The sequence below is a fragment of the Bufo bufo genome, chromosome 2, assembly GCF_905171765.1.
Source record: "Bufo bufo chromosome 2, aBufBuf1.1, whole genome shotgun sequence".
In the NCBI taxonomy this organism is placed as follows: Eukaryota; Metazoa; Chordata; class Amphibia; order Anura; family Bufonidae; genus Bufo; species Bufo bufo.
The window spans coordinates 237390351-237405748 of record NC_053390.1 but is presented as its reverse complement, the minus strand read 5'-3'; the positions used below and the strand labels follow the sequence as shown (position 1 = coordinate 237405748).

Here is a 15398-nt window from a genome sequence, read left to right as displayed (position 1 = left end):
AAACAGCTGTCTGCAGATGGGTAGCTCTTGCCTGAAAATAAGTCTCCATAGGCTAGCTGCATCTCTTCAGTGAGAAGCAGTACCCCCAAACACACTTACACACACTTTATCTGTATCTAAGATGCCTCATTCAGTCACCCTGTACCCTGCTCTGTACTGATAAAGGACAAGAACCCCAAAACAGCTGTCTGCAGATGGGTATCTCTTGCCTGAAAGTAAGTCTCCATAGACCAGCTGCATCTCTTCAGTGAGAAGCAGTATCCCCACACACACCTGATCTGTATCTGATGCCTCATTCAGTTAACCAGTACCCTGCTCTGTTCTGATAAAGGACAAGAACCGCAAAACAGCTGTCTGCAGATGGGTAGCTCTTGCCTGAAAATAAGGCTCCATAGCCTAGCTGCATCTCTTCAGTGAGAAGCAGTACCCCCCCACACACACACACTTACACACACCTTATCTGTATCTAAGATGCCTCATTCAGTCAACCTGTACCATGCTCTGTACTGATAAAGGACAGGGACCCCAAAACAGCTGTCTGCAGATGGGTAGCTCTTGCCTGAAAGTAAGTCTCCATATACAAGCTGCATCTCTTCAGTGAGAAGCAGTACCCCCACACACACTTACACACACACCTTATCTGTATCTAAGATGCCTCATTCAGTCAACCTGTACCATGCTCTGTACTGATAAAGGACAAGAACCCCAAAACAGCTGTCTGCAGATGGGTAGCTCTTGCCTGAAAATAAGACTCCATAGACTAGCTGCATCTCTTCAGTGAGAAGCAGTACCCCCACACACACTTAAACACACCTTATCTGTATCTAAGATGCCTCATTCAGTCAACCTGTACCATGCTCTGTACTGATAAAGGACAAGAACCCCAAAACAGCTGTCTGCAGATGGGTATCTCTTGCCTGAAAGTAAGTCTCCATAGACCAGCTGCATCTCTTCAGTGAGAAGCAGTACCCCCACACACACTTACACACACCTGATCTGTATCTAAGATGCCTAATTCAGTCAACCTGTACCATGCTCTGTACTGATAAAGGACAGGGACCCCAAAACAGCTGTCTGCAGATGGGTAGCTCTTGCCTGAAAGTAAGTCTCCATAGACCAGCTGCATCTCTTCAGTGAGAAGCAGTACCCCCACACACACTTACACACACCTGATCTGTATCTGATGCCTCATTCAGTTAACCAGTACCCTGCTCTGTTCTGATAAAGGACAAGAACCGCAAAACAGCTGTCTGCAGATGGGTAGCTCTTGCCTGAAAATAAGGCTCCATAGCCTAGCTGCATCTCTTCAGTGAGAAGCAGTACCCCCCCACACACACACACTTACACACACCTTATCTGTATCTAAGATGCCTCATTCAGTCAACCTGTACCATGCTCTGTACTGATAAAGGACAGGGACCCCAAAACAGCTGTCTGCAGATGGGTAGCTCTTGCCTGAAAGTAAGTCTCCATATACAAGCTGCATCTCTTCAGTGAGAAGCAGTACCCCCACACACACTTACACACACACCTTATCTGTATCTAAGATGCCTCATTCAGTCAACCTGTACCATGCTCTGTACTGATAAAGGACAAGAACCCCAAAACAGCTGTCTGCAGATGGGTAGCTCTTGCCTGAAAATAAGACTCCATAGACTAGCTGCATCTCTTCAGTGAGAAGCAGTACCCCCACACACACTTAAACACACCTTATCTGTATCTAAGATGCCTCATTCAGTCAACCTGTACCATGCTCTGTACTGATAAAGGACAAGAACCCCAAAACAGCTGTCTGCAGATGGGTATCTCTTGCCTGAAAGTAAGTCTCCATAGACCAGCTGCATCTCTTCAGTGAGAAGCAGTACCCCCACACACACTTACACACACCTGATCTGTATCTAAGATGCCTAATTCAGTCAACCTGTACCATGCTCTGTACTGATAAAGGACAGGGACCCCAAAACAGCTGTCTGCAGATGGGTAGCTCTTGCCTGAAAGTAAGTCTCCATATACAAGCTGCATCTCTTCAGTGAGAAGCAGTTACCCCCACACACTTTATCTGTATCTAAGATGCCTCATTCAGTCAACCTGTACCATGCTCTGTACTGATAAAGGACAAGAACACCAAAACAGCTGTCCGCAGATGGGTAGCTCTTGCCTGAAAGTAAATCTCCATAGACCAGCTGCATCTCTTCAGTGAGAAGCAGTACCCCCAAACACACTTACACACACTTTATCTGTATCTAAGATGCCTCATTCAGTCAACCTGTAGCATGCTCTGTACTGATAAAGGACAAGAACCCCAAAACAGCTGTCTGCAGATGGGTAGCTCTTGCCTGAAAGTAAGTCTCCATAGACCAGCTGCATCTCTTCAGTGAGAAGCAGTATCCCCACACACACTTACACACACCTGATCTGTATCTAAGATGCCTCATTCAGTCAACCAGTACCCTGCTCTGTACTGATAAAAGACAAGAACCCCAAAACAGCTGTCTGCAGATGGGTAGCTCTTTCCTGAAAGTAAGTCTCCATAGACCAGCTGCATCTCTTCAGTGAGAAGCAGTACCCCCAAACACACTTACACACACTTTATCTGTATCTAAGATGCCTCATTCAGTCAACCTGTACCATGCTCTGTACTGATAAAGGACAGGGACCCCAAAACAGCTGTCTGCAGATGGGTAGCTCTTTCCTGAAAATAAGTCTCCATAGACCAGCTGCATCTCTTCAGTGAGAAGCAGTACCCCCACACACACACCTGATCTGTATCTAAGATGCCTCATTCAGTTAACCTGTACCCTGCTCTGTTCTGATAAAGGACAAGAACCCCAAAACAGCTGTCTGCAGATGGGTAGCTCTTGCCTGAAAGTAAGTCTCCATAGACCAGCTGCATCTCTTCAGTGAGAAGCAGTACCCCGAAACACACTTACACACACTTTATCTGTATCTAAGATGCCTCATTCAGTCAACCTGTACCATGCTCTGTACTGATAAAGGACAGGGACCCCAAAACAGCTGTCTGCAGATGGGTAGCTCTTTCCTGAAAGTAAGTCTCCATAGAACCAGCTGCATCCCTTCAGTGAGATGCAGTACCCCCACACACACACCTGATCTGTATCTAAGATGCCTCATTCAGTTAACCTGTACCCTGCTCTGTTCTGATAAAGGACAAGAACCCCAAAACAGCTGTCTGCAGATGGGTAGCTCTTGCCTGAAAGTAAGTCTCCATAGACCAGCTGCATCTCTTCAGTGAGAAGCAGTACCCCCAAACACACACACACACACACACACACACACACTTTATCTGTATCTAAGATGCCTCATTCAGTCAACCTGTACCATGCTCTGTACTGATAAAGGACAAGAACCCCAAAACAGCTGTCTGCAGATGGGTAGCTCTTGCCTGAAAGTAAGTCTCCATAGACCAGCTGCATCTCTTCAGTGAGAAGCAGTACCCCCCCACACACACACACCTGATCTGTATCTAAGATGCCTCATTCAGTTAACCTGTACCCTGCTCTGTTCTGATAAAGGACAAGAACCCCAAAACAGCTGTCTGCAGATGGGTAGCTCTTGCCTGAAAGTAAGTCTCCATATACAAGCTGCATCTCTTCAGTGAGAAGCAGTACCCCCCCACACACACACACCTGATCTGTATCTAAGATGCCTCATTCAGTTAACCTGTACCCTGCTCTGTTCTGATAAAGGACAAGAACCCCAAAACAGCTGTCTGCAGATGGGTAGCTCTTGCCTGAAAGTAAGTCTCCATATACAAGCTGCATCTCTTCAGTGAGAAGCAGTACCCCCCCACACACACACACCTGATCTGTATCTAAGATGCCTCATTCAGTTAACCTGTACCCTGCTCTGTTCTGATAAAGGACAAGAACCCCAAAACAGCTGTCTGCAGATGGGTAGCTCTTGCCTGAAAGTAAGTCTCCATAGACCAGCTGCATCTCTTCAGTGAGAACCGGTATCCACTCACATGCTACATTTAACACACCTCCTTTAGCTAACCAGCACCCTGATCTGTACTGATGATGGGCAAGAATCACAAAACAGCTGTCTGATGTGTTCCTCTTCCTTTCACAAATCTCCCTGGTTTGGCTGGTATGAGATAGTCTTCTTTCTTTTGGAGGAGAGCTAATTTGCAGCAGTTGAACATTAATGGGAGAGAGGACATGCTGCTGTCCAAGTCTGTGAGAATGAACAGCTATGACATTCAGCATTTACCCTGCTCGCAGAATCTATTGGCAGCAGAGCTGGAAGATTTGCATCCTTACAGTTTCACGTCTTCCCCTTCAACTATACTTCAAAGCAGAGTCACGCCATCGGAAGTCATTTCCAGGTACGGTGGACCTGGGGTTTACAGGGCTGACTAGCCCATTGCTATGTAATGGGTTCAGTTCAAGACTATCACCCCTTTATCTTGATCTTCAAGAAACAACCAAATACAGCCTACCCTAGACCATTCGGTCTTGAAGGGCTCTCTGACACAGCGCTCTGATCTTGCAATTACCATCCAGCACAGAACGTGTCATTCTCCATCTCTAATTGAATCTCTCCACATGCAATATGTTACTTGATTCAGCGGCTCATCCGCATGCTTCTGCTCTACATCTGCACGGAGAAATATAGAGATGTTCCTCTTTATATGCCTGGCTCTTCACAAACAATTTCATTTTTTAAGGTCATTTTTTTTCAGGCTTTTTACAAAATGGCTGCAACTTGTTTTTTTTTCATTCTTGTATGTTATAGAATGGGCTGCGTCGGTGACCTCCTCTTTTTCATTATTCCAACTGCATGGTAGTAATGTTTTAACCCCTCTGTAGCTGTAATCGCCATTATTTCAATGTATCCCAATGTCTCGCCATTCCCTTGGGCTTCCATAGAGTTTAATGAACTGTGATTGATATCTGAAGGAGCTAGAAGGACCGCGGTGAGGTTTTAACCAGCTGTTACTAGGCACATGATGGGATACTGATTAGGACTGTGCAAAGCTTCATTTGGCCTCCAATGCTATAACACGTTTCTCCAAAAGAAAAACTGCAGGGTACCTACCAATCATTGGCAAGCAGAGCTAGCTATTCTCCAAGAAAACCTTAATCCAGTGACATCTGAAGGTGAATGGGTGTAGTGGTGGCTCATATTGTATGCCCTGGGTGTCTCAACCTAAAACATCCAATTTCTGAACTGATAAAAAGACTGGAATTTCTATGAAAGCAAAAACACATCTGAGGAAATCTCTGACAGCTTCCTTGGCTCAGTCTCTGAAAATCCTACAAGAAAGTGGAGGACAGACAGTCTCACCCAAGTCAGATGTGCCTATCAACAGGGTTTGTACTCCATCTAGCCACCACTCACCATCGGGAGGAACATCATCGCTATCTAGACTCGGTATGGAGGATCCTTCTTGTAGTTTACTATTTAGTGTCGTATGGTGGCCAGCAAGGGGCCACATTTTATATAGGAAGCTGGTCCATTCACTTTTTTCTCTGGTTTCTTCTTGATTAAATCACTTCCATCTGTTACTCAGCCTCCAATTATGGAAACTCTGCATGGCACTGATAGAGTCAGCTTGACACAGGACCTCCCTAGGAAGCAATGCAGAAGAGTATAGACAAAACATATCTCTCGCCCTGCCCTTTTATTACTGGCACTAGAGCCTCCAGCAACATGTGGTCACAAAAGTCCGTCAGAAGAATCTCTTGATATCTGGTTTCTGACCAGTGACTTCCCCACAATATCCAGGAACATTCTAGGTTCTCTCAAGCATATCTTCATATTTAGCTGACTATATCAAGTTGGAGAGTTTCTGCCACTTGTCTATGCCACTGTGCTCCTTCTACAAATGCTCCAGACTATTTTTTTTAAGGTGTACAAGCTTTAAAAAAGAATTTTAGGCTTTCAGTATTTCTTTAGAAGTACTCATAAAGATCCTGCATGGCATGCCATTGAAAGGGCGGACGATTTCAAAATGTATGATTCTGATACGAAATAAAAGCTTGAGGGACATCAACGTATTAACCCTTGGATGCCAGTTATCACCTGTGGGCATGGGCAAATTATCATTCTTGTTTGCGATGGAGACAATTATGACGGGACAGGTTTGATTTCATAGCAGGGTAAATCCAGGTGAGGTCAGTTGTGGTCTTCGGGATGTGGTAGTCACGTTATGCCCAATCTACCAAGAGCTGTCTGGGCATGTTAGGTCTTGGTCTAGAGTATTCGGCGACACAGGTCTCTTAGGTGATAAAAGATTAATGAACTCCAGGACCACAGCCTGAATGACATTTGTTGTGACCTACATTACACGGTTCTGGCCAGACTACATGGAGGAATAATCAATTTGATCTTAGGGCAGACTACAAGGGTGCTAATCTTTAACCACGCTTTAACCTCTACCCTTGAGGATGGTAATGCATTCTGAATTTATTAATTTTACTTCTCCATATCTAAAAAGAAAATCACTGTAAAGAACCCACTAGTGCAGAGCCTTTAAGTGTCTATCCACAGGCACAGCCCAGGAACGTACCCCCTGCGGGTACTGAGCAGCGCTAGCATTAATTACATGAAATTCCCAGGTAATACTGTGCACTAGACACATACAACCATATCAAGTATCAGTCCTAATACTACATGGACTTTTCCTATAATCAGTAGTATCTGGAAGAGGAGGATTACAGCATCAGTCAGTGGTTCTGAATAACATCTATAGGCTGATGGTGAAGGACTTATTGTTTCCTTAGTCAGGGGCCTGAGGGCAGCAGCCCAATTTCAGGATGTGATCCCATCTCTGAACTTTCAACGTGCCACCCTTTGTCAGTGAAATTGTCTCTGTGATGTGCTGAAGATGAATTGCTTGGTAATAACTCAGGGCATCTTGATGTTAATGAGAAGTAGGCAGTGCGGGAACATATCCTAAATTCAGTGTGCCCTCTAGTATACTCACAAAGCATCTTATCAGGATGACCGCACAGTTACATCATCCTCATGAGGCTTCATGTAATCAGAGAGATGTGTGGGAGAAGTGGACTACCTGCACAGCCGCCATAGGCAGGACAGGGGTATGGGTGGCTTCATAGGGTTAAAATGGTAACTTTCCTCCAGTACAGCACTGACCTGGGGCCGCGCAATGATGCCCAAAAACTACAGCTGCATGCTCACAAAGGGAGGTGAGATTCTACATGGATGTGTTATGGAGTCATAGATAGATAATAGATAGATAGATAGATAGATAGATAGATAGATAGATAGATATAGATAGATAGATAATAGATAGATGATAGATAGATAGATATGATATAGCTAGATATGATATAGATAGATAGATAGATATAGATAGATAGATAATAGATAGATGATAGATAGAGAGATAGATAATAGATAGATGATAGATAGATAGATAGATAGATAGATAGATAGATAATAGATAATAGATATGATAATAGATAGATGTATAGATAATAGATAGATAGATGATAGATAGATAGATGACAGATAATAGACAGATAATAGATAGATAGATAGATAGATAGATAGATAGATAGATAGATAGATAGAGATAGATAGATAGATAGAAATAAGTGATTGATAGATACAGATGAAACTATTTATATTGTAATTATATCCATTATAAGAAAACTGATTCAGGTTACATAATAAGAAAACACAAAGATAGATAGACAGATAGATAATAAATAGATAGATAGATAGATAGATAGATAGATAGATAATAGATAGATAATAGATAGATAATAGATAGATAGATAATATATAGATAGATAGATAGATAGATAGGAGATAGATAATAGATAGATAATAGATAGATAGATAATATATAGATAGATAGATATAAGTGATAGATGCAGATGAGTGATAGATGATAGATAGACAGCTATAGAAACATATAGATCTAGAGAGATAGAAATAGATGAGAAATAGATAGAATGAGATATATATATATATATTTTGGATAGATAGATAGATAGATAATATATATATATATATATATATATGATGGATGGATGGATGATAGATACATTAGATAAGAGATAGATAAGGGATAGATAGATAGATATTAGATAGATAGATAATAGATAGAATGATATAGATACTAGATATGATATAGATACTAGATATGATATAGATACTAGATATGATATAGACAGATATGATGTAGATACTAGATAGATATGATATAGATAATAGATAGAATGATATAGATACTAGATAGATATGTGATAGATAATTAGATAGATATGATATAGATACTAGATATGATATAGATACTAGATATGATATAGATACTAGATATGATATAGATACTAGATATGATATAGACAGATATGATGTAGATACTAGATATGATATAGATACTAGATATGATATAGACAGATATGATGTAGATACTAGATAGATATGTGATAGATAATTAGATAGATATGATATAGATACTAGATATGATATAGATACTAGATATGATATAGATACTAGATATGATATAGATACTAGATATGATATAGACAGATATGATGTAGATACTAGATATGATATAGATACTAGATATGATATAGACAGATATGATGTAGATACTAGATAGATATTAGGCAGAGGCTGCTGTGTGTATGTCACCCTGTGGGTGCTTGCTCCCGCCGTCTGATTTAACCCATTGTCCCCCGCGTCCGGTGCCTGCAGGACCCGGCTGCACAGGCGGAGGAGATGTGTCCCATGCCTTTGCCCCCCTTGCCCTCGCCCTCGCACCACAGCCCCCGGTTAGCCATGCCAGGCCCCCGCCATGTGCCGGTCACTTACTACTCCGCGGTTGAGGTCCTCGGCTGTCGGGGTCGGTGCGGCCGTAGATTCCCTCAGAGCCAGCAGCAGAGCGATCAGAAACATCTCCCGAGGCCACGAGCAGTCTCTGGAGAAGACCCAGCACATCCCTCGTCTTGCTCCTCAGCCCTCCTCACATCTCAGCAGCTCGCACCCACACTCCCGGCTGCTGACGCCATAACAGCTCCATGGTCACCTCTGGCCACATCCAAGGAAGTTTTGCAAGATTCAGCCCAACAGGTCAAAGTGTCCGATTTCAGCACCTGGGACAGCTCCACACACTGGCTGAGGAGCAGGAGCAGGATGGTGCAGCCTGGGGTGGAGGAGACCACCTCCCTAGTGAGGTCCTCAGCAGTGGTCGCCCAAGCCTCCTCAGCTCTGGAGCTCAGAGGACTCTGTGCTGCCGAGTTGGATATGGAGAAGGAGGAGTTGTGTGTGGGAAGGGAGGCCCAGCAGCCTATGAGGGCAGCCGGGAGAGGCTCGCAGAAGGGAGGGGGTCCTAATTAATATTTTGTCTGGATTCAAAGCAAGTAGCTGATAAGCTGCTGCCATCCAAGTGGACGACAGAGGGCAGAGTTGAGCCCTGCAGGACAATTTCCTTCTGGACCTGAGGTAAGATCCCTGGGCATTGCCTGAGAGATATCACATTTTTCTACATCAGATGTGCTCTGTGTTCCAGCTACATTTGATCTCCAGCATGAAAACTTCTTTAAAAGCGTATTTTACATTTTCTGTTTTGCTGCCTTGTGATTTTCAAAAAGCTTTGGCTGTGTAAGTAGCTGGTAGAACACAATATCAGAACACCAGAAGTGACCTGTAGTCATATACTGCTATATACTCTGCCCAGTCAGTGCGGTTACCCTTAGGAAACCCTCCATGTTCTTCTGTACTGTAAGGAGCTGTTCACACTGAGGATCCATTTGGTGCCGATTCCACGCCCAAAAGCCACTAGGCAGCCATGTGGAAACTGCCTTCCATTGTGTGTAATGGGAAGCCACGATCTATGACCACGACTGAGCCAAGAAAGGACGTGTGCATACTTGCTAAACCACAGCAGCTCAGCTTTTCACTGAAAACAGTGGGAAGCGGTTTCTCCGTGGTCTCCAAGTAGCTTTTTGGAGTGAAATCCAAGCAAAATTCAGCCTGAAAAGTATACATATAGTATACATATTGGGGAACATTTAAAAACACCCGTCTTAAAAAACACCCGTTATAAAGGCTATTTATAGCTTCGAGGGAAAAAAAAATTATGATTGCATTTTACTCATACTGGGCTAAAAATCAGTTTTTCGAGTGGTCTTTATTAAAAATATTGAGCCATTCTGTCACAAACAGTTAACTGTTTCTCTAACTGTGTGACTGGTGCTTCCACTTTGTGCCAGTCATCTAATAAACCTTCCCTCTAAACTACTAAGAGGTCATAAACACTTATTTAAGCCACATTCTTATCAGTAAGGTAAGAAGTGAGCTAGAATGAGTGTTTATAAGGTCAGAGAATAGGAGCCATCAGCTGAGCTGCCTGACGGAACAGACTGAAAAATACTACTACTAGACAAACTCAAGACATGGGATGCCCTGACATGGGATCGCGCAGTAAAACAGAGGGCACCGCATATGCGCGAGACTTCGGAAAGCGAAGCCGAATTGCGGCCTGTCACTGAAAGGTAAGGGCGTGGTTACCTTGACTTGAAGCAAGGAGGCCGCTGCCCCCTTGACTTCAAGCTGACATGCAAATTAGCGCGGACGGAGGATAAAAGATCGTTTTCTGACCTTATGCAGCATCAGACTGCAGGATGAAAAGTATGATTAGTATCACACTGCGGGCTACCCTGAGGTACTGCTGGCGGGTTTACATGCATTTAGGAGGTGACAGGTTCCCTTTAACCACTTTTCTGGTATTTACACCAGACCAATGGCATGAATACGCTCATCAATCCCCCCCATACGGCTTAAAGTCTGCTTCCCCTCTCATAGTACGGTGGTCCCTCAAGTTACAATACTAATTGGTTCCGGGGCGACCATTGTAAGTTGAAACCATTATAACGTGAGGCCGCGGTGCTTTATTATGGGTTATGTAAATAAATTATACCATAAATAATAAATTAATAATAAATAAGCCATTTCAAAAGCCCATAAAAAACATTTAAAACCATCTAAGGACCTTGTCCAGCCAGCACAAGCTGGGCAAATATCCAATAACAAAACTTCCGCAACAGCCTGGGAGGGGGGATGGGGCGCTGATAACGTCTTCTCTTTGGAGGGCACAAACCACACTTTTTACCTGTTTAAAAGAATTATGTGAGATGTGCCATGATTCCATGCGGCCACCACTTCCGGGATCACATGCCATACACTGAGCATGTGATCCTGCCTGCCGTTAGAACTCGCAGAGCATGCACTTCGGCAAGAGAATGAGACTCATGCTTGCGCTGCACGTTGAATCAGACTCCCACTTGCACTGCAGGTTGTAATCCCAGGCTGGGATCACGTCTACGACACATCATCCCAGAAGTGGCGGCTGTAGGGGATTGTGGTGCATCTCAGATAACCCCTTTAAATACACCAGATTCCCTTTCAGAAAATTGGTCTAATTATTGTTACATGCTTTGTAATTTGCTTACCTTGGAGGATTTATTCCTCATACATGATGAAGACATCATTCTCATCAAGGCATTCTCTAGATTTATGCTAATACGTACTTTATATTTCAATAAAAAGATATTGAACCATAAATACACCAGATTCCCGCCAGAATGGAGATCTTCACCTGTACGAGAACTACCAGAACCAACTGGAACCTACGCCTGATATCATCACTTATCTCCAGATGACACAGGTAAGAACCATGGAATAAGAAAAAAAAGGGGAGAAACCATTATTTGAACCCCAAATTCAGCCCCCCACGTGCAAATGACACCATGAGGCCCATAGCTTATATCCATTCCATGGGCCTGTGCCAGACAGAGAGGAGTACAGAACATGTAGAACCACTCTGTACTGTAAAGATGAGCTGCTAGACAACCAATACAGGTGTTATACCTGAGAAATACCATGGTGATCACATGCTGTAATTTGCCCACTGGCTCCTGGTACTATCCATACGGTACAGGTAGGTTTAGCATTAGGTCCCGTGCCACTTGAGAAACCTTGGCGTGGTGGGCGGGCTGAGGTGTGTCCTTGATATAAGGATATACTGGCTAATGTCTTATTTTTAACATCAGTGTGAGGGTTAGTCAGATGTTACTGTTTGTATCCACCACAGTAGTGCACCTAATCTTATAACTATTTATTCTATGTATTATTCTACATCCACACATTTTACCATCTGGTGTAGGATGTCTCTTCGGCACTTGTGGTCTGCTGCGGGCCTCCTCCATTGTATGCATTTTTTGCTGGGGATCGCCCTTAGCAACAGACCACAAGCTCAGTGTCTACTTCCCCGAGCATAAATGCACAACTGCATTTGGGGTTGAGCATTTCCTGCCTTTTGAGACCATGTATTTTTGTCATTTAAATCGTATATCTTGATAGACCACTGTATATTGCAAAACTGGCTGCCCAAAGCTACCACTAGTGGGAGCTCACTGCATCGGAAATAATAGTTACTATTGCACTCAGTGGAAGCTGTGAAATCTCTATACACTGTGCTTCCACTAGTGGCAGCTGCAAGACAGTGCCATATATCTAACTAGTGGATGGTAGAGATCGTTCAGTGTCATCCCCCCTTCCCCCTAGGCAACATAGCAGTCTTATGGTCTGCCTCCATGGTAGATATGCCCCAGGAAGGCCTGGTACAGAACAGTCTTGGTACCACGGGCGAATCTAAATCCCCCTCGGTCACGAGGGGAATATAGAGACAAAAAGAGAGAGGGGTGGGGGGCGCACAATAGGGTAGTACGTTCAACACAAACTAAATTGTTTGACAAATAGAGGTGCTCACCTTTAGGGGTTGTGCAAGTATAGACACAACTCTATTGTAGATTTGTAGGTAGTTTATAGACCTTTAGGATCCGTGAATGCAGCCGCAGAAGGAATGTCTTTGGGATCGGATGCCCAATCCCCCAAAGGATGCTTGCAGTAGGAGAAAATTCTGATCAGGCGCAAAATCACTGGTTCCAATGAGTCTCTGTTGGTGAATCTTCTTTATTTACATAATAAGTAATTATGCATAGAACAACGCGTTTCGGGGCTCAAACTGTCCCCTTCATCAGGTTAGCATATGGTCACAATATCTAGTGGTAGTTATGGGTTTATATAAACAGAAAAAAACGCCAAAAAACGGGTTACCTGGGAGCTGCCCACAGCTGGGAGGGGCTAGCCCCAGGTGTACTATCATATATTCCATCAGCATGTCAAAATGTCAAATAAACAGTATATATATCCTTAGCTAATGCGAATAGCAGATTGGTAAAATGATACTGGTATTATGAGTGATTTTGGGAAACTAAATACATAAATACATAAGATCTGGCCAGCAGACTGGAGTCACATGACCGCTACACTGCGATCATGTGATGTGGGCAGGCCGGATACTATGTGCGGTGAGCGTCCGGTGTGTGCGCTCAATACCTCTGTGTTACTGGTGTGAGCCGCCCGGTCATGTGATCGCTGGACTTGCGGTCACATGGCCGGTTTCCATGGTAGCAAAGACGCTGGTGAGCGCTTCAACAGAGCGCAGTGCCTGGGAGACCATCGGACACAGCGCAATAGGGTCATGAGGGATCCATATATAAAGATTGATGGCTACATTATATCTGGAGGTATGCTATCACATGGATAAAAGTGCATATGGTGCGATCATTCTGGCACTGATTAAGACAGTTAATTCAATAAATAAATAGACTTATAGAAAATATATATATAAAAAGATATGAAATATAAATAAATAAATAAATAAATAACATATGCAGCTAAATTGCTTCTGGAAATATATGTACCATGTCATGCACATAGTACACACCCCTTCCTGCGTCTGATATATAAAGAATCTTGTGTATATATGATCACATAAGAATACATACAGAGTATACATGTAAAACAATATCTATATATAAAAATATATATTTAAAAATATATATTTAAAAAAGACCTATATCCATATATGTGTCCATAAAAAGTGGTGATATTGCAATAAATATGGTGTTAAAATATCAGCGATAGGTAAAAATAATTGCGTAAAACATGGGGGGGGGAAGGTATACATAAATATTAATTGCTATTACACCTAAGCTTTTATAAATTGATCTCAAATGCTTCGTTAAGGCCATAGGGACTCAAACTGTTCAATTTAAAAATCCAGTACATTTCCCTGCGTCTAATGTACTGAGTATCTTTATATAGGTGACTTGGAATTTGTTCGATAGGGGTTACCTCAAAACCGGTTGAACTACCCTCATGGTGTTCTGCCGCGTGTCTTGATACACTGTGTTTCCAGTATTTTTTCTTGATATTAGATCTGTGTTTATTTAATCTGTTACGCAGTGCTTGAATCGTGCGCCCCACATACTGCAGGCGGCATGGGCATTCCAAAAGATATATTACGTGGTTAGATTCACAATTCAGATTACTCATGATGGGGAATGACTCCCCACTAGCTCGGCTATAAAAAGTGGATTTTTGGCATATGCTGGAACAGCATAGACATCTTTTATGTCCACATCTAGAACTGCCTTTCGGGACAGTGGTGTCATGATTTTCAGTGTGATATATAACTGGATTGAGTTTACTGGGGCAAGAATATTTTTGAGGGTACGGGCTCTCTTATACGTAAGTTTCGGAAGCTCAGGAATAATTTGATTTAAAACGGGATCCCTTTTCAAAATATGCCAGTGTTTTTCCAGAACGGCTTTTATTGACAGATGGTTTTGGTTGTAAGTGGTAATGAAATTACAACTATATCTCTCAATACTATTATCTTTCTTCTGTTTGGGGGCTGGAATCAGACATTCGTCTTGAGTGAGTCCCGCGGCCTTAGCTCTTGCTCCAACAATGATATTGGTTGGATAGCCTTTTGGGCTAAACTTGGAGGCCAGGGCATCACATTGTTTGTTGAAATCATCTCCGCGAGTACAATTTCGTCTTAGTCGTTTAAATTGACTGAAAGGGATGTTCATCTTCCATTTTCTATAGTGTGTGCTCTTGAAGTCTAGATAGCTGTTACTATCAACTTTTTTAAAAAAGGTCCGCGTATTTATTCTGCTGTCCTGGATGAAAATTTCTAGATCCAGAAACTCAATCTTTTTATTATCGTATGTGCCAGTGAAGGAGATTCCCCAATCATTGGTATTAAGATGTGAAATAAAACTGTCGATAGATGCTGGGTCCCTATTCCAAATGAAAATCAGGTCGTCAATATATCTACGGAAAAACACGATGTTGTTGTTGGCCCAGAAGCTTGAGTGATATATGAACCTCTCCTCGAACTCCCCCATAAATAGATTCGCAAAACTGGGCGCAAAACGTGTCCCCATTGCGGTCCCACGTATTTGTTTGTATATATCGTTTTGGAATGTGAATACGTTGTGCGTAAGTATAAATTCAATACCCCTCATGATAAACGCTTTTTG

At 42.8% G+C, this 15398-nt stretch overlaps 1 protein-coding gene across 1 annotated transcript in view; it reads right to left on the bottom strand.

Annotated features, from left to right (window-relative positions):
* MMP17 (matrix metallopeptidase 17) overlaps window positions 1-9194 on the bottom strand; it is a 197078-nt gene extending 187884 nt beyond the window's left edge. The window contains exon 1 of the mRNA XM_040420234.1: window positions 8815-9194. Within this exon, the coding sequence (XP_040276168.1) occupies window positions 8815-8940 (126 nt within the window). The 5' untranslated portion in view covers window positions 8941-9194. The remainder of the gene's footprint in view (window positions 1-8814) is intronic.
* Between the last annotated feature and the right edge of the window lie 6204 nt (window positions 9195-15398).